We start from the raw sequence: 24,341 nt of genomic DNA on the forward strand, positions 1-24,341 counted from the left end.
GGTATATTACACATCTCCATTTCATTTAGCTCTTTTGCTGTGGGTTTGTCCTGTTCTTTCATTTGGGACATATTTCTCTGTCTTCTCATTTTGTCCAACACTGTGGTTGTCTATATGTATTAGGAAAGTCAACTATGTCTTCTGATCTTGGAAGTAGTGGGCTTATGAAGTAGTAGTTCTCTGGTGCCCTGTAGTGCAATGTTCCCTGTTCACCAGAACCTGGCACTTCGGGGGGTGTCTCCTATGTCCATTGCGTTCACCCTACTATTGTGGCTAAGCTGATTTGCCTTCAGTCCAATCGGCTACAGTGTCCCACTTTGCCTGTTGTGGGCCAGGTTTGGTCCCTGTGCTGTTAAATGTCCTGTCTTGGGCTGCCATGTGTTTGAAATTGGGTGATATAAGCAGTCAGACTATATGCCTGCTCTCAGTCTATCTGCCAGAGCTGCAATCTGCCTGTGCTGCCCCCTAAGAGGTTTTTGCTGGTTGGCAGGGCTGGCAGTCAGATCAGATGTCTGCCTTCAGTCTGTATGCCTGGGCTGTAGTCATACTGGTGTGTGACTACACACCTTCCCCTCTCCCCAGGGCAGGAGTCACTTTGGAGTGGTGCTGGTCCTTGCCCCAACTGCTTGCAGGATGTGATGTGGCAGGAGCCACTTTGGAGGCACTCCAGCTGAGTGGCATAGGTTAGATAGGGCAGATTCACAGGAGAATGTGGGGTGGGGCGCACAGTGTTAGCAAGGCAAGTGGGGGTCTTTGTGCCGGTTTCTGCAGGTGTCTGGCTATCTAGCCGGGGATGAGAGGCAGAGAAAAGGTGTTTGCCAGCTCTTTTGTTCTTTGAGAAGTCTCGTAAAGATCCCTGCCCCTCCAGCACACATTCTGGGATTAGTAAATAAATCTTCAATTATACCCCAGGCACTTTACAAGTTGCGGCTTCTATGCTTTATCTCAGAGGGGTTGTTTGTTATGCTGTCTCTTGAAGGGTAGGGACTGTTTCCTGTGCCCTCCAGCCCTCCCCAGCCTCCCGCTGATTTTTAAAGTACCAGGAGTTTAGCCCTGCTGATTGTAAAAACTCGTGAAGTTAAGCCCCACTGGTTTTCAAAGTTCAATGTTATGGGTACTTGTCTTCCCAGTGCAGGTCTGTGGTGTCTGGGGTTTGCCTGGTGTGGGGTCTCTTCCTCTCCCTACCCTGTGCTTATAGTGTCCCTCTTGTTTGTGGTTCCTGACCATATCTCCACCCCTCTTACCCTTCTAGATGTGGCCTCCTGTCTATGATTCACTGTGGAAAGTCTGTTCTGCCAGTCTTCAGCTCTTTACTGTGTTAGTTACACTTATATGGTGGTTATCTAGGTGTGTCCATGGGACAAGGTGAGTTTAGGATCTTCCTACTCTGCCATTTACCCTAGGAACCTATTTCAACCATTTTAACGTGTACAATTCAATGGTATTTGATGCATTCACAATGTTTTGCAACCATCACCACTATTTAGTTCCAGAGCATTTATATTCCCCCAAAATAAAACCCACCACCCATTAGGCACTTACTCTCCATCATTCCCTCCATCCAGTGCTTGGAAACTACTAATATGCTTTCTGCCCTGATGGGTTTGCCTATTCTGGATAGTTCATATAAATGGAATCATACAATATGTACCCTTGTATGTCAATATAAGGTACAATATGTCTGGCTTCTTTCACTCAGCATGTTTTCAAGTTTCATCTATTTTCTAGGTTGTATATATACCTATTTTATGGCTTAATAATATTCCATTTTATGGATATAGAACCATTTGCTTATCCCTTCATCACATCTGGGTTGTTTCCAGCTTTTGGCCATTGTGAACAGTACTGCTGTGAACATTTGTGTAACATTTTTGTTTGGACACCTGTTTGTTTTTTATTTTTTTGGATACCTGTTTTGAATCCTTTTGGGTATATTCTCAGAAAAGGAAGTACTGGGTCATATGGTAATTCTGTGTTTAACTTTTTGAGAGTGGTCAAACTGTTCTCCACATCAGCTGTACCACCAGCAATGTATGAGGGTACCCATTTCTCCACATCCTCACCAATACTTATTATTTTCCATTTTTTTCTGTTATAGCCGTTCTAGTGGTTATGAACTGTGAAGTGAAATTTCATGGTTTTGATTTGCATTTCCCTAATGATTAATGATACTGAGCATCTTTTACTGTGATTATTGGTTGTTTTGTATATCTTCTTTGGAAACATGTCTGTTCAAGTCCTTTGCCCATTTATTTATTTATTTTTTGCAACATCTAAGTTTTTGTTGATGAGAGTTTTTAAAAACAAGCATCACCACCAGTGTGGAGGTTGGGAAATTTGGAAGGCGAGGGAAGGGCAGGGGAAAGGCTTCTGCTTTATTGGTGAGAAAGCTCCATCATGAATTTCCTAAGTCCCCCAGAAACATGCAGTCCTTGAAAAGCCTGTATCACTTCTTCAGGACAGTCTTGTTCCAATGGGGTCCAGTTTGGGCTATGATTGCTTCTTAAGGTTCCAGTCATCGCATTTAATTGTGATGATTTTGCATTGCATTGCATTTAATACACAAAGAAAAGGAAAAATTAAGTAAAACAGAAAAGTGATGTTAAAGTTAAAATGTTACAGTCTGGCAAAATTGAATTTCTGCAAAGAAAGAATTGAGAGAACAGAAGAGAGGCAACATTCAAAGAGAAAATGGATAAACGCTCTCCAAAAGTGACAAAAAGTAAACCAACAGATTCAGGAAGCACCGTGGCAGGTTCATAACGGGTCTCTAGAGTTCTCACAGTGGTATTTTGATTCACACATGTTGCTCATTCAGTGTCTCCATGGGGGAGTGAGGGCTTAGAGCTTCCTGTCTGCCATCTTGTTGACGTTACTCCCTCTCATTTTCTGCAAAATGGACAGGCTCAGATTTTTCCAAATCTTCAGTTCTGATTACATTTTGCTTAACAATTCCTTCTTTAGTTTATCTCTCTCCTCTTGCATTTTATCAAAAGCAGCAAGGAGAAAGACAGCTGTGCCTTCAGCACTTTGCTTAGAAATCTCAACTAAATATTCAGGTTCATCAATTGCAAGTTCTACTTTTTGCAAAACACTAGAACACAATTTGAGCAGGTTCTCTGCCATTTCATACCAAGAATAAACTTTCTTCCAATTTTCAATAGCATGTTCCTCATTTCCATCAGAGACTGCATCCAAAAGCACTCCTGATATCCATGTTTCTATCAAATGTCCCTTTCAAGGTATGGTGGATAGTCCCAGTTTCTTCATGATCAGTGGCTCCTGAAGACTTCCTGGAATCCAGCCCTTGAACTCCCCCAAACCACACAGCAGAATTTAGGGGCATGCATATGCATGGTGTGGCAGGATTATAGGGCATGGCAGAGGGTACAGCCATGAAGGCAGAGAGACTATCCTGAGCTATAAACAGGATGCTAAGTTATCTGCTTGGGCAGTGGGGGTGAAATGGTGCAGCCCATTAGCTTGGATTTGATGCTCTGGAATTTCCTGACTGACCTTGATCAAATTATTTAACTTCTGTGTCTCAGTTCCCCCTTCTGAAAATTGCTGTCTTGTAGTAAAGACTCTTAACATTACCACTGTTAAGTGCCAGGCACAGTTTGGAAAATTAAAGATGGAAAGATGAGGCTGAAATCCTGCCCTTATAGAGCTCACATTTTAGTACAGGGAGGCAGACTATAAACAAGTAAACAAAACAGATTCATGATAAGTCACATGATAAGTGCTGAGGAAGAAAGTACAGAGTGTAAGAAAGATAGGTATGTGTGGGAAATTGGTAATTTGAATGGGATGGCTGCCGGGAAGTCAGTGATGAGACATTTGAGTGAGGACCTGGAGGAGTGGGGGAACTGGCAGAGATGTTTGGAAGGAGGGTGATCCAGACAGAGTGAGCAGCAAGAGCAAAGGCCCTGAGGCAAGAGTGTGACTGGGGTGCCATACTCATTTCTGAGGCTGTGAAACAAATCACTGCAAACCTGCTGGCTTAACATGCACACTTAGTCTCTTAAAATTCTGGAGGCCAGAAGTCTAAAATTACATTCACTGGGCTGAAATCAAGGTGTTGCAGGGCTGTGCTCCTTCCTGAGGAAGGGGAAAATCTAAGAGGATCTCTCAGTTTCTGTGGGAAGATCAGACTTTGGGGGGTCAGGATGGGAGCTAGGACACCAGTGAGGGGATGGAACAATAATCCAGGTGAGAGACAGTGGTGGCTGGCCACACCATGGTAATAGTGGAGGTGATGAGAAGTGGTGGATTTGGGGTATACTGAAGGTAAATTGGACAGAATATGACAACCAATTGCATACAGGAAGAAATAAAAGGAGTCAAGGATGGCAATGAAGTTTTTACTCTGAGCATCTGGGAAGATACAGTTTCTGTGTCCTGAGATCTGAAAGCCAGAGGGAAGAGCAGTGCTGGAGCAGGAGGCAATGAAGAGCTCAGTTTTGGACACATTTGATTTGAGATGTTCATCCGACATTCAAGGTGGCACATTGAGTATCTGATCAGATGTACAGGTCTGGAGTTGAGGGGATTGCCATGAGCTGGACATGGTAGTGTACTAAAAGGCAGAAGGTGTTTATCTAGAAGGAAGAGGTACCAAAAATGCAGTAGTCACTTATATTACTCGGGAAAGGGGATGCTTGGTCATTAAGGACTTCTGAGCTAAGAAAAGACTTCAGACCCAGAGTTCAGGAGTTCCCACGCTTCTGGGAGAGCCTGAGCATCAGTTGGTCAGCAGTGACTGGCCGGAGCAGAGGAAGGAACTTGGGGCTGACAGGATGGGGGTTGCTGTGGTTGTGGCCACCCAGAAACAGACACAGACAGGGCACGCCCAGAATCTCTGTGAGACATGTATAGGCAAATAGAGACGCTAAAGATACCGGAATGCACACTGGACAATACAAAGAGATATAAGCAGATGTGCACTCTTATAGAGACACTCATACAACACAGAAACTACACACACACGCACGCATGCGCGCCCACACGCATACACACACCCCTACAAGGCATGTGTTATAGAAACATGGGGGGTAAACACCCAAATACTCATTAAGACAGAAAGACACAAACACAGGATACATAGATGTCAATACACAAAGGCACCCCCACATACACACCAAGAAAAACGCTCCCCCACACACCTGGGCAAACAGACAGAAACCCTCACAGACACACATGCAGAGATGCAGACACATTCAATGCTACATACACATACACACTGGAGAAGAATATGGAAAGAATCACATCAAAGAAGAATATGGAAACATCCACAGGAAGAGACTTCTGGACACAGGGAGAGAAAAATACACACAGTCACGCATGGACAAAGACACAATCAGGGAAAGGTACCCATGTATATAATTGCAAAGATAAGTCCCATGCACCCAAGGACATACCTAGATGGAAATTAACAAATGGTCACACACATAGGCGAACATCCACAGAGAGATATAAACAAACACACAGGCACACAAATATTCACAGACTTTTTTTTTTCTCAGTCCTTTAGCTATTTTCATAAAGTTCATGTTCCAAGGTGCTTGCTAGGGCTGTTATAACAAAGTACCACAGACTAGGTGGCAACAGATATTTATTTTCTCACAGTTCTGGGGCTTAGAAGCCCAGGATCAATGTGTTGATGGGCTTGGCTTCTTCTGAGGCCTCTCTTTGTGTCTTCACATGGTCTTCCCTCTGTACAAGTCTGTGTCCCGATTTCCTCTTTTTATAAGTACAACAGTCCTATCGGATTAGGGTCCAACCCAATAACCTCATTTTAACTTAATTACCTCTGGAAATACCCTATCTCCAAATACAGCCATGTTCTTACTGCTGGAGATTAGGACTCCAACATACGGATTTTTGGAAGTCAGTATTCAGTCCTGTCTCTCTACTGTTTAAATTCCTGTCCTGGCTCTCAATTTTCCCAATGTAAAATGAAATTCTTTGACCAGTAATATAGCATCTAGGGATTTATAATGAAAAAAAAAAAAAACCACAAAAGCAAATACATATGCAACAACATATATACGAGGATATTCTTCACACATTTAAATAAAAATCTGAGGGGCGCCTGGGTGGCTCAGTTGGTTAAGTGACTGCCTTCGGCTCAGGTCATGATCCTGGAGTCCTAGGATCAAGTCCCACACCAGGTTCCCTGCTGAGCAGGGAGTCTGCTTCTCCCTCTGACCCTCCCCCCTCTCATGTTCTCTCTCTCTCTCATTCTCGCTCTCTCAAATAAATAAATAAAATCTTTAAAAATAAATAAATAAATAAAAACTGAGCACAAAGAAAAAGTTCATCAAGGGGAGACTGCTTAAATCTGTTACTTCTATGATTCCTATATACGAAACACTGTAGACATTCTAATGACAGCATAGGTTGTATGTTACTAATACTGCAAGACATTCACAATGGATTGAGTAGTTAAAAAGAATGAGAGTACACATAAATCTATATTTATTAATAAGTAATACCTTTCAACAGATGAGCATGTTAAGTCACTTTCTAAAGGTAGTGTTAATATTTTTCTAATTTTGCTATAGTGTTTACTGAACTTAAAAAAAAACAAAACAGTAAAACTTTCTATCCACTCATTTTCCCAGACTAACCTACATATTGGAGTTCATCTTCCCTAAGCCACCTTTTAGCGAAATCATGCAAAATCAACTAGTGGGAAAAATATGAGCTTTCTTCCTTGTAAACCCCATGAAGGTATTCTCAGGCTTAAGCTCTAAATGAAGTCTCTTCTGGAAGTAAAGCAAGGTTTATTCCAGTTCCTCCATGATCCAAGAGAGAGGAAAAGAAATGAGAAGGGCATCCCTCTCTCCATCATAGCCACAAACAGGGCCCTTGACATCAGCCCTTAGTTGCCCTCAGGGAACCCAGCTGACCTACCAAAACACTGGCTATACACTATTGGTCAAATGTATGGACACCTGACACTTCCCACGGGGTTCACCCTTTAGTATGGTGTGAACCTAATACTGGTAACATAAATAGAGATGTAGGATGTCCTATTTCCTCAAGGACAGAAGGAGAGAACATGAAGGTTTTGTTGGAGGCTCTGCACAGGTTCTACACTGGACATTCTGGGGTCAGGCCTGGGCCAGACTGGAATGGACAGGTCTTCAAATTAGTGACAAGAGACCTGGGACTAGACTCATGGATTTAAAACTTTGGCCTATAATGAAATGTGTAGGCTCATTATAAAGTGATAGATGGAGGATGAGCCAGTAACAAGGACAAAGATCTCTACCAGAGGTCTCAGCAGGAATTTCTCTCTATGGCAAAAATATATGATTTTTTGATGCCTATGGAAGTTTGAGTTCCAAACTTACTTTTTGCCCTGAGTCTTGGGACAGTTTCAGAATCAACATTAACTGGTTCTTCTTCTTCCAAGTTCATATTCTAGTGCTCGCTTCGGCAGCACATATACCAAGTTCATATTCTAAAATGTGCCCTTGACCAGATAAATTCCAACAGTAAAATCATTTACTATAAATATTGCCTAACAGAAAAAGTAAAGAAGGCAGCTTAGGGCTAGTGGAAGGAATGGGTTCAGTATGTCATGTCAAATATTTTGCTATCTCGGGGCGCCTGGGTGGCTCAGTTGTTAAGCGTCTGCCTTCGGCTCAGGTCATGATCCCAGGGTCCTGGGATCGAGCCCCGCATTGGGCTCCCTGCTCAGCGGGGAGTCTGCTTCTCCCTCTCCCACTCCCCCTGCTTGTGTTCCTGCTCTCGCTATCTCTCTGTCAAATAAATAAATAAAATCTTTAAAAAAAAAAAAAAGTATTTTGCTATCTCCTTACTGATCTCTTTTGACTCTATTTTCTTTTACAAGAGAATGGCCTATTTAAAACCAGCTTACTTACACCTGTGAGTTCCCACTCCCCCCGCCCCTAGATTTCTCCTCTCATTCTCTACTCATCAGAGTGCCTCTATCCTTTTTGGAGCACTCACATGTTAGGGGTTCAGCTTTGAAAGTAATGTTAAGGGCGCCTGGGTGGCTCAGTTGGTTAAGCGACTGCCTTCGGCTCAGGTCATGATCCTGGAGTCCCTGGATCGAGTCCCGCATCGGGCTCCCTGCTCGGCAGGGAGTCTGCTTCTCCCTCTGACCCTCCCCCCTCTCATGTGCTCTCTCTCATTCTCTCTCTCTCAAAGAAAGAAAGAAAGAAAGAAAGTAATGTTAAGAGCTGGCCATAAATAGCTATCGAAACAAAAGGATTAGTCCTCTATTTAAACTTCTCCCCTCTGCCCCCAGCCCCATCTAGTCCTTTGAGGTTAGCCACTCCCCTCACCCCACCATGAACTTAAAATCATGCCAAAAATCTGAGGACTCATAATGGGAAGGCTTTATAATTCTCGCAGGAAGGTTATGAGAGAAAGCAGCAACAATGAAGAATCCCTATGTAAGGTTTACTGGATGGACCGAGCAGGGACTCTACATCTAAATATAGTTTAAAGTGGTTTCAGACTGGCAGTAATCCCAGAACTTGTCCGAAAATGAAATTATGTAAGCTCTAGAAAAGAAGGGTACTTTCATACAAGGATATTGGGAAGCCCAGAATATCTCTTTACAGGGACAAACTGACACACTAAGACAACCAACCAAAAGGAAACAAAGCAAATTGAGTGAGGAATTAAATAAATTTACAAAGAGATTCATAAAATCTTGTTATTGGTATTATCACATGCATATATGAGTCAACTGTGTCTACCATGTTACCACAAATATTTAAAAAACTGAAATTTAAAAGAATTGCCTGGAAAGGGAATTATGAATAGGAGACAGAGCAGAATAAATTATCCAGAATGCAATACAGACACTGAAAGATGGAAATTACAGAGGAGGATTTAAGACCCATGAAGGACAGAGCAGAAAGACCTACCAACTGGTGTTCACAAAAAGAAAGAATGGGGAAGAGGCAGTATATAAAGGGAAGAAAAATTTGCTGAGCAGAGGAAGACACCACTTCACAGATTCAAGTTGCTCAACATATCCCTAGCAGGAGAAAAATCGAAGAATTTCACACCCCAAAACATGCAAAAACACATTTGGCTACTGAATCCAGTTCCACCCAGGATTCTAAGGGGGAAAAAACTCTAATATCCTAGTCTCTGCACTCCCCCTTTAAAATCCTGCATTTTTCGGTATAACTTGTATTTAAATATCAAAAAGGCCTTTGCTCTAAAAGAACATTGACCAAAAGATGTGCAATTCTCAGAGAAGGAAATATTAAAGCCAAGAGACACATGAAAAGATTCTCAATCTTATTAACAATAAAAGAAATGCAAATTTAAGCCACACTGAGTCACAATTTCACACTTAGCGGATTGGCAAAATTTGAAAATTTTACAAAATCAAGTACTGGCAGTAATAACTGGCAACCAAAATAATTATAAACCATGGTAGGAGTGCAAATTGGTATAATTTTGGAAAACAATTTGTCATTGTATAATAAAGACATGGATGGGAATATACTTTGCACTGGCAAATCTTTTCTTGTTACCTACTGTAAGCCTTGAGGAGAATCTAGGTGATGCCAGTGTTTTTACAAACTACTCTCGCTACAGGAATTATTAATTTTTTTAACAATTTTTTATTAACATATAATGTATTATTTGTTTCAGGGGTACAGGTCTGTGATTCATCAGTCTTACACAATTCACAGCGCTCACCATAGTACATACCCTTCCCAATGTCCATCACCCAACCACCCCATCCTTCCCAGCCCCCACCACTCCAGCAACCCTCAGTTTGTTTCCTGAGATTAAGGGTCTCTTATGGTTTGTCTCCCTCTCTGGTTTTGTCTTGTTTCATTTTTCCCTCCCTTCCCCTATGATCTTCTGTCTTATTTCTCAAAATCCTCATATCAGTGAGATCATATGATACTTATCTTTCTCTGATTGACTTATTTCGCTTAGCATAATACTCTCTAGTTCCATCCATGTCGTTGCAAATGGCAATTTGATTTTTTGATGGCTGCATAATATTCCATTGCGTGTGTGTGTGTGTGTGTGTGTCTACCACATCTTCTTTATCCATTCATCTGTCGATGGACATCTAGGCTCTTTCCATAGTTTGGCTAGTGTGGACACTGCTGCTCTAAACATTGGGGTTTATGTGCCCTTTCGGATCCCTACGTTTCTATCTCTGGGGTAAATACCCAGTAGTGCAATTGCTGGGTCTAGGGTAGCTCTATTTTCAACTTTTTGAGATACCTCCATACTGTTTTCCAGAGTGGCTGCACCAGCTTGCATTCCCACCAACAGATGCTACAGGAATTAAATACCACAGCCTTAAGATATATACCAAGGTGGAAGCATTGTCTAATGAATCTTATGCACCTAAGTGCTTGACATATACAAGAAAACTCATAGTCACATTATAATTTAAAAATAAGCATAATTAAAATGAAATGAACAGGGACGCCTGGGAAGCTCAGTGGGTTAAGCATGTCCTTTCCGCTCAGGTCAAGATCCCAGGGTCCTTGCTCAGCGGGAAGCCTGCTTCTCCCTCTGCCTGCGGCTCCCCCCTGCTTGTGCTCTCTAACAAATAAAATCCAGAAATAAAAAATAAAATGAATAATTATAAGTAATATTAAATTAAAAAAAAAAGTAAAGGAAACAACCCACATATACAGCCGCAGTAGAGTGCTTTCGCCTACGTACATCTACGTCCAGCGGGCGTTTGGGTGAGGGTTGGGGGGCAAGGACAGCGCTTCTGGGGAAAGAAGTGGGTCAGGCTCTACGGGTTACAGGAGTGAAGGCCTTTTTCCTTAAAGCGCGCACCTGAGGCCGCCGTTTGTGAGTCCTTCGTTGACCTGTACACACGACAGCGGCAGTCAGAGTCAGAGCCCTGACGCGACCGCACCAATTCCCGAGGTGTCGTCTATCCGCCCACAACGGGCATTTTAGGAACCACAGTCCTGGGCAAGCGGGCGCCAAACACTCAAGGCCCACACGAGCTGGCTAGAGCGCTGATAAAGACGCCAGCTCTCCGCCGGCACCAGCACGGACGGCCCACGTCCCGGCAGGAGGGCGGACGCGCGAGCGGACCCGCGAGCCGGAAGAGCTTTCGCGGCCGCATCATTTCCTGGGAAGTGTAGTTTCTTGCTTCGGACGCCATTGTACTTAAGAAGCACACAGAGGGCGGTTCCGTTGTCCTTTCGACACTTCGCGTGCGCGTCCTAACTGAGCAGCTCTGCGATGAAGGCTGCAGACGGTGGCGTTCCTCAGGGAGCTCAGCCGTTTTTTCTCGCCAGGCGCTCAAAGAGCGCGCGAACGCGCAGCCTTCTGGGAAGTGTGGTTTTACGCGGCGACGTGCGAGGCACGGGTAACTGGTCGCTGACGCGAAGGAAGCTGGGAAATGCTGTTCCGGTGTGCGCTCTCTCCTCCGTCCGCCTCGCGGAAATCTCAAGCAGGCGGCGGAATTGTCCTGGTGTAGGGCAGTTCTTTCGACGGCGGCGGCCGTGGTCCGCTCTCCGCGAGTCAAGTGCTCGGAGGTGCGGCCTCTGGATTCCCGGGCTCCGGCTTCAGGGCCAGGGAGGGCCCGCCGGGACTCAGGCAAGTGTGGGTCCCGGCAGGGTGGCCGGGCGCCGGGCACGGCCGCCACAGCCTCGCTGGTGCCGAGTCTACACCGCGGTGTGAGCCCCGGCAGGGCCTTAGCTTCCTGGGCCTGTCTGCTCTGTAAAAAGGGTGTCGTTTACCTCATTGAGTTGTTGGGAGAAGGAAATGGGCGAGTGATTGTGCAGCGTACGCCCTGAGAGAAAACGCCATCCGCAGTGGTTTTTAGGCAATCCAGTCGTGAAAGTGACGCTTTCCATTTGTGCAGCCTTCAACAAGTTGGCTCAGTATCGCTGAATCTCATCGTTTAGAAAAGAAATGTGGAATAATGTGAATGTCAGTCATGCATAGTTGTGAAGATTGAATGAGCTCTTAACGTTATTACTGTTTTGTGAGTCTGTCTCAAAAATACGTAGTAGTTGGTTTACAAGCCTCTGGCACCTGGTGAATGGTTACCTCGTGCCAAGGAACAGTCTGCTAGTTTAGGGAGAGAATGGAGCCCTAGAAAGTGATTCCCAGTGTTTACTTGTGGATGTGTCACAGCGCTGCAAGAAGCCTCATTTTTTATGGCTCCTTTTTTTTGTGTTCTTGATCTGCCTTCTCAGGACACTCCTACTCTTTAAGACAGGAGGCTGGAAAGAGGACTGTGTTGACAAGTCATGTTCCCGGTAAGTCGGTAATCTCCCCAGATCTTCCTGAACCACCTTAGCAGAACTCTTGAGTGTTTGCTTTGCTTCTCCTACCAGTTCCTGCCTAACGAAGTCCTTTTAGGGACCGGATCTATGATTCATTTCACTGTAGCAAAGGATGGAGCCCACAGAAGAACTCCAAAGTACTATCTTCTCTCAGTGCTCCTCTTCTCTACCATTTTTCTGCTTGAGTCGTGAGCAAAACTTTTTTTTTTAATTACAATTCAAAATTCAAGTTTGGGATTTTGGGTTATTTGCTTTATGGTTGTCAGAGTACTATTATGTGGTCTCGGTTAATGATATATCAGTCCTTTTAGTTGTTCAAGTCGAGAGATGTTTGGAGTCATCTTTGATTCTTTCCTTTCTCTTATAACTTACATTCAGACCCTCTAGTTGGATCTAAAATACATACATACATATCCACAGAATCTGACCAATGGTTACACCATCACAACCACCACCACCACCCACTGCCACCAGCCTGTCATTGCTCACCTTAAAAATCTTCAGTGGCCCTAACTCAGATGTCAGAGTTCTACAGTGACTTAAAAAGCTTTGTGCAGGGCGCCTGGGTGGCTCAGTCGGTTAAGCGACTGCCTTCGGCTCAGGTCATGATCCTGGAGTCCCTGGATCGAGTCCCGCATCGGGCTCCCGGCTCGGCGGGGAGTCTGCTTCTCCCTCTGACCCTATCCCCTCTCATGCTGTTTCTCCCTCTCTCTCTCTCTCTCTCTCAAATAAATAAATAAAATCTTTAAAAAAAAAAAAAGCTTTGTGCAATTAGGCTTTTACCTCTCTGATCTCATCTTACTTCTGTCTCCTTGTTTCTTGTGAGCTCTAGCCACTGGCTACTGCTTCCAGGCCTTGGAAATTGCTGTACCATCTGCTTGGAATCTTCTTTCCCCAGAAATGTACAGACTTGCATTCTTACCTCCTTCATATCTCTGCTCAGTGATTACTTTCTCAGTAAAGCTTCCCTGAACACCTGCAGTCAACTTTTCTAACAGTCACTTCTTCTCCTCACTGCTTGGTTGTTTTCCATAGTGATTATCGCTCACTAGATAATACATTATTTGTTTACTAAATGCATAGGCTTATTGTTTGTCTCATTTCTCTGGGAGGGATTTTTTTCCCTTCTTTGTTGATTGTTTTCAGTACCTAGAGTGGTATCTGGTACAAAACAGAGGCTTAGTAAATAGTTGTTGAGTGAATAAACTTTAAAAAATGGTAGGGTAGAATCATGGGGTGGAAGGTGAAGCCTGCATGGAAGTTATTAGTGGCATATGTGATGTTGGGCAGAGTCTGGTTTCTTGGGAATATTAGATAACTAAAATAGAAAAACTTTTTTTTTTAAAAGATTTTATTTATTTATTTGACAGAGAGAGAGAGAGTATAAGCAGAGGGAGAGGGAGAAGCAGGCTCCACACTGAACAGGGAGCCCCACGCAGGGCTGGATCCCAGGATCTGGGATCACGACCTGAGCCTAAGGCAGATGCTTAACCGACTGAGCCACCAGGTGCCCCGAAAAACTATTTTTTTTAAAGTAAAAGCTAAAGTAAACTAGTTGCCAATCATTCATTGATTAATTTTTTAAAAAGATTTATTATTTAATTTAGAGAGAGCAAGCGGGTGAGCAAGAGTCAGGGAGGAGGGGGAGAGAGAATCTCCAGCAGACTTCCCGCCGAGCATGGAGCCTGACTTGGGGCTGAATCCCAGGACTCTGAGATCATGATCTGAGCCAAAATCAGGAGTGATGCTTAACCGACTGGTTTGGATTAACGTGGGTTTGAGTGTACACTGACATGTAGGACTTTGTGATCTAGTGCAATACTAAGAGAACTTTCCACAGTGGTGGAAATGTTCTTTATGTGTGCTGTCCAATATGGTAGCCACCAACCCTATATGACTATTGAGTACTTGAACTATGACTAAAGTGACCCAGGAACTGAACTTTAAATTTTATTTAATTTTTAATTTTTATTAATTTAGGGTGCCTGGGTGGCTCAGTCGGTTAAGCGTCTGCCTTCAGCTCAGGTCATGATCCTGGAGTCCCAGGATCGAGTCCCGCATCGGGCTCCCTGCTCAGCAGGGAGTCTCCTTCTCCCTCTGCCCTTCACCCCACTTGTGCTCTTTCTAGCTCTCTCTCTCAAATAAATAATAAAATCTTTAAAAAAATTTTTTTATTAATTTAAACTTATATAGCCAAATTTGGCTAGTGGCTGTATTGAGCAGTACAGAGCTGGTAGAAAAGCAAGAAAGCGTAAGAAATTAACATAAGTGCTGGAACAAATATCCTCTAAGTTCTTCTGGGCACAAAGATGAATGAACATCCTAGGCTGCCCAGGCAGTTGAAGGGGGAAGAGAGAGTTGAAGCATCCCTGGGGAAGCAAGGCTGGAACTGGCTTTGGTGGCCCATGGTACCAGGGAGGCAGAGATAGAAGTGAAGTTACACCAAACTGAGGGAGCACCTTGAGCATAGGTAGGTAGGGCTAAGAGAGTCTTTCAGGGAACTGCAAACATTTTCTAAAGTGGTGGTTCTCAAACAGGGATGAATTTGTCCCCCTTAGCCCTACCCATAGGAGGCATTTGATAATGTCTGGAGATATTTTTGGTTGTCACAACCTGAGGGGTGTCGTCATGCACTGAAATAAAGTTCTCAGACACTGATCTGAGCTGCTGTGCAGGACTGCCTCTGCAAGGGAGAGAGCAGCAGCTAAATTCTGCGCATAGCCTTTATTTTATTTTTTATCAGAAAAGCAAGGACAGATGCATCAAAGGGTGGGAAAGGAGTACAAAGGGATGGCAACTATCTTGAAGCCGTAAAGCAGGTTTGCATCCTCCCCTACGCGCCAGCACTCAGGGAGGCAGTCATGGGATAAGGGAGGAGAGAGAGGTTTCTGCCAGCAGTCGCCAGGTGCAGGAAGGGGGACTGAGAGTTATATTCTTCCAAAGCTCTAAACCTATGCCCTGCCCCAGGGGATCATGGGATCCTGTTCATACCAGGCCATTGCGTTCAATAGCCTGAGACCAGGAACGTTGCTGACGTTTCAGCTGCTTCCATAGTCACCCCTTAGGGCTTACAATACACGTTCTAAGAATGACCCAGGGGATCATGGGATCCCGTTCAAAGCAGACTATTGCATTCAATAGCCCAAGAACAGGAATGCTGCTGATGCTTCAGCTGCTTCCACAATTACCCCTTAGGGTTTACAATACATTTTCTAAGAATAATTCCAGGGGGGCAGCGGGGAATTGCTACTAGTATCTAATGGGTAGAGGGTAGGGATGCTACTAACTAAATATTCTACAATGTACAGGACAGCTCCCACAACAGTTATCTAGCTTAAAATGTCAATTATGCCAAGGTTGAGAAACTCTGACCTAAATAAAGAACAAAGGGTATCTAGTAATAAGATTATGTGAGTTTTCTTTTTTAGACTTAATATAATGATGTTCATGAATATGTGTTCAAAACTTAAAATATGAAACATCTTTGCATTGGTGGAATAAAACATTATCTTGTGGGGCGCCTGGGTGGCTCAGATGGTTAAGCGTCTGCCTTCGGCTCAGGTCATGATCCCAGGGTCCTGGGATTGAGCCCCACATCGGGCTCCCTGCTCCTTGGAAGCCTGCTTCTCCCTCTGCCTCTCTCTCTCTCTGTCTCTCATGAATAAATAAATAAAATCTTTAAAAAAAAATTATCTTGTGCATTAATTTAGTATTGATTTTTTAAAAGATTTATGTATTTATTTTACAGAGAGAGAGAGTGTGCATGTGTGGGGGGAAGGGGCAAAGGGAGACGGAGGAAGAATCCTAAGCAGACTCCCCGCTAAGCGCAGAGCCTGACATGGGGCTCAGTCTCACCACCCTGTGATCATGACCTGAACCACAATCAAGAGTTGGATGCTTAACTGACTGAGCCACCCAGGCGCCCCTCGTATTGATTTTTAAATTTGGTTTATCAAGTTGGGTTTGTAAAAGCCAATCATTTAAAACCATTGTGGAAAGTAGGAAAAGATGGGAAACTTTTTGATTCATATGATAAAGCTAACCCTAATACCTGGGTAAGAATAAATACAAATGGAAAAAGGCATTTTCCCTGGTGCCAAAAGGGAAAGAGATCCTCCTCTCCTCCCTTTTTTTAGAGTATTTCCTTTGAGAAAAACCTGTAATTGTAAGTCCTTTCCCTCTCCCTTTGAGATGCTTGTTAATCTTTTTCAAAGCTAAATAAGCGCCTGCCCATTTTTCAGGGCAGTCAAGTCTTTCTTAAGGCCTTGCAGCCATCTCTTTGAAATGAAAACCTGAAGGACAATGCACCTCTATCTCCCAGTCTGTGTTAGAGTTTAGCCTAGGCTCCTGGCTCCAAGTTCTAACTATCTGCTTGTCATAAAGATAGGAGAAGTTTTATTTTTCTTGGAGTAAAAGCAATTAACACAGTTGGCCACTCCAGTTACCAGGTGAATTTAGGATGAACTGTATGTTGCAAATGATGCTGCCAAGTCCTCTTACTTGAGGACAAATTATTTCTTTGAAAACATCTGTGTTATAGATTATACATGCCTGGCTTTATAAAAGGGTGAGGTTTCTTTCTGTCCTTGCAGTCTCATTAGTGATTGCCTCTGAAGTGTGTTACAGTCTGCTGTGATGCTTATTCAGTAGTAAAACTGTTCTCTTTTCTACGTTGTGGAGAGGATTTTCTGCTTGGCAGATTTGATTTTTTAACTATTTTCCCAACACCTCACAAAGGTAAATTACCTCTTTAAAACCAAAGACCAGTATCACTAATGAAGATCCATGCAAAATATCCAAATAAAATAATAGACTATTGAATCAACCACCCTTGGAATGAAAAATATGTCACAGCCAAACAAGGTCTCTTTCACCATTGAAAGTAATAAGAATGCCATTTTAAATGCATACATTTTTTGCATGTATTATAATTTGACTAACAAACTTACTGAACATTTGAGCTTTTTCTAAAGTTTTGATATTTTAAATAATACCATGAATGAACACTGTTTCCTTAGAATATTTTCCTTGAACTGTGTCCTCTAATTCTTTGCCCTTATTTAAGGTCCAATTCAGGGACTGCCGATGGCATGAAACTATTCTTCAGTCTTCTTGCCCAGGGGTGTCAAATTATTTTAATTATAGATTATCAATACAGGGTTTAATTATATACCATAAATGGGTTTTGTTTGTAAATTAGTTATGTATACGTCTATCTTTCAAGATGTCTTTTTCTGAACTCACTGGATCATTTTTTTGAACCTTAGTGGATCATCGTTTTTTTATTTACCTATCATGTAAACTATAAAAAACACAACTAAGCACTTGACTATATGCTGTCAAATGTTGAATGCAGATTTAAAAAAATTTTAGAATTCTTTTGCCTTTGACAGAATTAACTCTTCTGAAGCAAAGCTCTTATATTAGTCTCTTACCCTTATTGTAAAACAATGCCAAACACATACTTATCCAATTACTACTTAACTTAGATCAGATTCCTGGTCATTGCCACAACTACTGAATCTTGTTCCCTTTCTTCTACAGCCAGGGCAGTTTTACCCCTTAACCAGTGACAGAAGTGGCCTTGTCTGTGACTGAGCCTAAATATGTTTGCTATTTCAGGTGACATTTAGTGATGTGGCCATAGACTTCTCTCATGAAGAGTGGGGATGGCTGGATTCTGCTCAGAGGGATTTATACAAGGATGTGATGGTCCAGAATTATGAGAACCTGGTTTCTCTAGGTAAGCATATCTCCCTCTTCACCCCAAAGAGGGAGATCTTCTGTTACTCAGAATTGCTGGAGATTCTCCTGAGTAAATGGCTGGAATTTTGTTCCATGTTCCCAAGGATGTGTAGAGCTCTATTGTGCCCTTCCTGAAGCTTATTTTCCCATTTCAATGACCATCCTTCAGAACTGCCTTTGGTTCCTTTTATGATGGTGGCCTCTCCTCCATGAGAACCATAGTTTAAACAGGTTTATATTTTTCCTGTAAGCAGGTCTTTCCATACCTAAGCCATATGTGATCAGCTTACTGGAGGATGGGAAAGAACCTTGGATGGTGGAGAAAAAACTGTCAAAAGGTATGTTTCCAGGTAAGTCATGCAGAATCAGGCACAAGAGGTCTTTGTTAAACATGCTTGTAGAAAGGATGGAGGCATTTTAGGATATTTTAGGGATCTTGTCTTCAGAGATCCCAAATGTAACAAATTGAGGGATCCTTAGCTTAGATTTTTTTTTTTCCCCATATTGAACTGATATTTATTTCAGGACATGCCATGTCAAAATAAAACAAAAGAGTCAACCCTCGCCTTTAACAATAATATTGTATTATATAAAAGCACTTTACAACTCCATCCCATCTTTGAGTATAAGTTAGTGGTATGTGGGCTAATGATTATCTGAAACCTTAGCTTAGATTTTAAAACGGCCATTCCTCCATCCCAAATTATCTTTCTGTATTATGCTATCTAATCAAAAGTGAAGATTTTGTGATCATAATAGTTCAAATTGTTGTTTTATTTGAAACAAAATAAAGCAAATTGTTCTCTTTAAGACTGCCTAAGGAAAAATATACCAATCATTTTAGGTGAAGAAAGGCTGTCAGATGGGAAATCCCTTTTCCCCTAAGGCTGAGCTTCAGAGGTCAAATGTGAACATAAGAGTTAGAGGAAGTAAAGAATGTATAAAAAGGTTTCTAGGAACAATATTTTCTATGATTTCACACAGATCTTCAACAAACAAAGCCTAATTCTTTCTGAGTGATAAAGAATATTTTGTTCATTGTTAACTTTTTAATGTACTACTATAAATTGTGCATTTTAAGCATGCTAATCTGACAGCAAATTGAGATTAATTGAAAGTTGGAGAACCAAGGCTGTGAGACAAAATGTGGTCTTCCACATAAATGTAGATATAGAATAGAATGTTGGCTTGGAATCCAGAAGACTTTATGCGTTTTTTTCTGATAATTTCACTTTTAGTCCACATACTGATTGCCTGTTTTTAACTCATTTCCCTTATTACACCCTGTTCCCATCTTTGTGAGCTGTCTCTATTCTCTGCTCCATTTGAACTTTGTTCAGAAATTATTGAATAAATGAGAATTCAGTCATGTGCTTTCTGGGGGTGGAGATGTGCTCTGTTTCTTATCTCTTATTCTTACCATAGAAGTTTCTTTTCAAGAAGTACAGAAAAAGCAGTGTTTTGCTTTCTTGATATATTTCAGATTGGGAATCAAGATGGGGAAACAAGAAATTATTAACGAAGGAGGATATTTATGACGAAGATTCACCCCAAACGGTAATAATAGAAAAAATTATAAAACAAAGTCATGAATTTTCGAATTTTAACAAGGACTGGGAATATATAGAGAAGTTGGAGGGGAAACATGAAAATCAGGTAGAACATTTCAGACCGGTGACCCTCACCTTTAGAGAAAACCCCACTGGGGAAAATGTTTACAAATACAATACATTTAGAAGCATCTTCTATTTAAAGTCTATTCTTTCTGAACCACAGAGAATTTCTGCTGAAGGGAAATCACATAAACATGATATATTTAAGAAGAGCTTACCAAAAAAGTCTTTTATAAAAAATGAGGAGATCAATGGTGGAAAGAAACTTTTGAATTCTAAAGAAAGTGTGGCAGCCTTCAGCCAGAGCAAATCTCTTACCCTTAATCAGACTTACAATAGAGAGAAAGTCTATACATGCAATGAATGTGGGAAAGCCTTTGGCAAACAATCAATCCTTAATCGCCATTGGAGAATTCATACAGGAGAGAAACCATATGAATGTCATGAATGTGGGAAGACTTTTAGCCATGGCTCATCCCTAACTCGACATCAGATAAGTCACAGTGGAGAGAAACCTTACAAATGTATTGAATGTGGGAAGGCCTTTAGCCATGTGTCCTCACTTACTAATCATCAGAGTACTCACACTGGAGAGAAACCATATGAATGTATGAACTGTGGAAAGTCGTTTAGTCGTGTTTCACATCTCATTGAACATCTGAGAATTCACACTCAAGAAAAACTCTATGAGTGTCGAATATGTGAGAAGGCCTTCATTCATAGGTCATCTCTCATTCACCATCAGAAAATTCATACCGGAGAGAAACCTTATGAATGTAGTGAATGTGGAAAAGCCTTTTGCTGTAGCTCACACCTCACTCGACATCAAAGAATTCACACTGTAGAGAAACAATTCGAATGCAACAAATGTCTGAAAGTCTTTAGCAGCTTGTCATTTCTTATTCAGCATCAGAGTATTCATAATGAAGAAAAGCCTTTTGAATGTCAAAAATGCAGGAAATCCTTCAACCAGCCAGAATCACTGAATATGCATTTAAGAAATCACACTAGATTGAAACCTTATGAATGCAGTATATGTGGGAAAGCCTTCAGTCATAGGTCATCCCTGCTTCAACATCACAGAATTCATACTGGAGAGAAGCCCTATGAATGTATTAAATGTGGGAAGACCTTCAGCTGTAGTTCAAACCTTACTGTACATCAGAGAATTCATACTGGAGAAAAGCCATATAAATGTAACGAGTGTGGGAAAGCTTTTAGCAAAGGCTCCAATCTTACTGCCCATCAGAGAATACATAATGGAGAGAAACCCAATAGTGCAATAAGTGTAGAAAAGCCTTTAGGCCATATGAATCATTATACATGTGAAAAATCACACAAGAGAGAAACTGTATGAATAGAATATTTGTCATAATACACTTTAGCCATAGATCTTTCCTGAAAATTTATGCTGGAAAAAAAGTCTTATGAATGTAATAAATATGGGAAGGTCTTTAGCAGTGGTACAAGCCTTACTGTCCATCACAGTTCACACTGTAGAGAGACTATTTATTGCCTTCATACTGCCTATGAAAGCAATAAATGTGGGAAAGCCTTTAGCCAGTATTAATCCCTTAATTCACATAAGTCCACACTGGAGAAAAACCCTATATATGTAACATGGGAAAGACATTAAGCAATATGAATTTCTTATTGAGTACACACGAGAGAGAAGCAATATAAATGTAAAAATTGTGGCAAGTCCTTCAGTTAAGGTGTATTCCTTATTCTATATCCACTCACACTGGAGAGAGCTTATATGAGAAGTGTAGCAAACTGTTCACTGAGTTTTTATCTTGCTAGACATCAGAAGATTGACGCTAGAACAGCCTGAAGGATGTAGGAGTTACGTGTAAATCTTTCTTTGCAACGATGCTGTTTGTAAGCAGTTCTACAGAAGAGCAAATGAGTAGATTGTAACTGAATATGCCTTATAGCAGTAGCATGCAATTTTACTCAAGTCCTACATAAAAGTTTCTTTAGCTAATGAGCATGTGAAGATATTTAGTCACCCAGTGGATCCAGAAAATGTTTTAAAGTTAAAAATTAAAGCTGCAAAAGAAGTAAAAGGTGGTGTGAATAAAGTTTTTGGTCTCTAATAAAATCAGTTTGTATATAATGAACTCTTTCACTGTGACACTGATATTTCTTACAAAATTTTCTACTTTCCTCTTGAAGAATTAAGCCTTACTGTAGCCTTTAGTGGGAGACTAGCTGAGCTAGAGAAAAATGGCCTGATCTCTGTGCTAAGAATATCATTATTTTGGTGTCAGTTTCACACATTTTAATTTTTACAAGTACAGGGAGAGCATAACCAAGAAACAACAGAGCAGGCTTAATGGTGGATGTGCTTTGCAATCTGAATCCTAAAGGATGAGCACTAATTACATAGCTGTGTGCGGGCACATACACTCTGCGAGTCCTTCTAGGCAGAGTACAGAAGCATGTTCTGTCATGTTGGCTGCATCTGGACTCCGTGATCCAGTGTCTAGTCTCAAGTTGCGTGGCACTGAGCTGTTAGGGCCGGCAGCATTACTAGTAACAGCCGCAGTCATTTCTCCATGCTGGCTCGTAGTTACGAGAGCTTACATTGAAATTAATAGTCCAGAGCTGTCCCCATTACTTTTCCTCCAGCCTGCCTACCAGTTTTGAAAACAGTTACTTGTAATATAAGTCTTCTTGAAATACTTAGACAGTTTTCATTTTCTGTACCAAACCCCGACAGATACTCATGGTTTGTAAAGAGCCTGGCTTCAAATAGTCTAAGTTTTAAATAAATTGAATAGTCTGACTGGCCCCATGGTTTCCTATCTTGTGACTAGGCAGGTGATACATGTGAATGATTAGAACTGTCTGAACACTTAGAAGTAAAGCGCACTTATACAGCTTATATTTCAGGTTATATTCTCTATGGCATTTGATGTAAGTAGATTATTTTAAAAAAGAATGTTATATCACTGACATAATTCTGATGTGGAATGAGTGATAGCGTTTCCAACTTTCGACAAAATATTCTGCTCTAGTACATGAACTACCTTAACTGAAAACCAAGAGGTGAAGGCACATTCCATAGCAATTCTCAGTAGAGATAGTGGGTTTGGAATGGTATGGTGAATTTTTAAAAAGAGATTTATCTTTCCTTTGATTTAGTTTTATTTATGAGATTTTGAGATTGTAAAGAACATTGAGGGATCTTTGAGAGACCTAATTAAGGAAGCACAGAATGGTATCAAACAAGGATTAAGAACCGTTGTGATTATGGGTAGACTGGCCACTATATATAGCCAGTTGTAGGATAATGACATGCTTTCTGTTTCTCCCATTCTCTGCTTCCCCTGCTCTCCCAAGCATTGGTACCACAAAGATGAAGTAGTACTTCAATCCCTAGATTTTATTTGCTTTCACTACAATAGTTTTATGTTACCTTGTTATTTTGTTATGAGATGATTCATCCAAATATTCATACTTTGTCAATTAAGAAGCATGAGCATACACATGATGACATCTTACAATGATACTGAACTAGGAAAAGAAAGCCAGGGTCAAATATAGTGAATGACTTAAAGCAGTGAGTATATTACCTTATTGGAAGATTGGGCTAAGATCATGATGTTACAATGTCACTGATGGAGAATCATAGTCATGTCTGTTAACCGTTTCTTGAGCAGATAAATAAGACACACTTTATACCTTTCCAGAGCTCAAAACTGTGTGTGTGTGAAGAGTCATGTTACCTGGATATAAATCCAAGTTGCATGTATACTGTCTTTATATGACTTTGGACAAATTACTTCACCATCTATAAATGGATAGTAACACCTCACAGGATTATTATGAAGATAAATGAGTTAATTGGTGTAAAATGTTTACAGTGCCCGATACCTCAAAAGCATTCAGTGGATATTAGCTATTAATTTCATCATCATTGTTATCTTCACGTGGCTGCTTCATCATTCTGGTCTGTCCTATCTAGTGAGTCTTCCTAATCACCTGTCTCTCTTATCTACTTAATTGTTTCACTTTTTGGAGTTTCTTACAAGACACTCCCATTTCCTTCCAACAAGTCCTCCTTTGGTATTTGAGCCATTTCCCCAAATACTCCAAGGAGACACAAAGAGCACCAGATTGGAGAAGGTAAGACAACCCACCTGGGCTGCAGGAAGGAGGAAGGGTGCCCTAAAGATGTGTTTTGGAGAACAGGCAGAATGAAGGAGGCATCAGGTCGCTCTATGGAGGAGAGGTCAGGCTTCACCCAGTGAGATCAGAAGCCTAGCAACAGCCTTCAGTATCACTTCTCAGCACGAGGTCCTCTGGGCTGAGTGCAGCTGCCCTCACTGCCAGGTTATGACCGTGTTATTGAAGGTCTCCGATGCCTGGAAAGCGAGAGTAGCTTCATTAGTTTGGGGTTAGTCAGATGTGATTAGAACCTATTGTGCAGTCACTGGTACAGATCCTGAAAGAACTGAGGCACTTATCACCGAGCACTTCCCAGGAGTCTTATCTCTGTGCTGGGCATCAAAGGGGAGTCAGACACTTTAAATACGGTTTTAAGGAGTTGTGTTAGGGGGAAAAATTGCCGATGAAGAAGCCGTTGATGAAAGAATGACGAGGCTGTGTGGCTTGAGAGGCACAGAAAGTAAGAGCTCTGGCATGAAAGGTGAATAGGAAGAGAATTATGATGATAAACAATATTGTTAGC

General features: G+C 41.7%; 1 protein-coding gene and 1 long non-coding RNA gene across 9 annotated transcripts; one reads left to right on the top strand and one right to left on the bottom strand.

The window, feature by feature from the left end:
* Window positions 1-9,279: 9,279 nt before the first annotated feature.
* Window positions 9,280-11,204, bottom strand: LOC145717570 (uncharacterized). The gene is made up of 2 exons (XR_014140892.1): window positions 10,696-11,204; window positions 9,280-10,572 (listed from the first exon to the last, which is right to left on the bottom strand). It is a non-coding gene; the product is annotated as an uncharacterized LOC145717570 (long non-coding RNA).
* Window positions 11,205-11,229: 25 nt separating this feature from the next.
* Window positions 11,230-21,765, top strand: LOC102743368 (uncharacterized). Of its 8 annotated transcripts, none has more exons than XM_081806708.1 (5): window positions 11,230-11,359; window positions 12,195-12,257; window positions 17,907-18,027; window positions 18,281-18,379; window positions 19,513-21,765. In XM_081806708.1, exons 2-5 carry the CDS (start codon window positions 12,249-12,251, stop codon window positions 20,997-20,999), a joined length of 1,716 nt encoding a protein of 571 aa, XP_081662834.1. In that variant the 5' UTR covers window positions 11,230-11,359; window positions 12,195-12,248; the 3' UTR covers window positions 21,000-21,765. The 8 variants fall into 8 exon arrangements, with proteins under 8 accessions (XP_081662834.1, XP_030881146.1, XP_030881147.1 ...); XM_031025286.2 differs by lacking the exon at window positions 11,230-11,359 and adding an exon at window positions 11,404-11,589; XM_031025287.2 differs by lacking the exon at window positions 11,230-11,359 and adding an exon at window positions 11,404-11,589 and having other exon boundaries at window positions 18,281-18,367.
* Window positions 21,766-24,341: the final 2,576 nt, after the last annotated feature.

This window comes from Leptonychotes weddellii, chromosome 16 (assembly GCF_054177405.1).
Source record: "Leptonychotes weddellii isolate Sample4059 chromosome 16, ASM5417740v2, whole genome shotgun sequence".
NCBI classification, from domain to species: domain Eukaryota; kingdom Metazoa; phylum Chordata; class Mammalia; order Carnivora; family Phocidae; genus Leptonychotes; species Leptonychotes weddellii.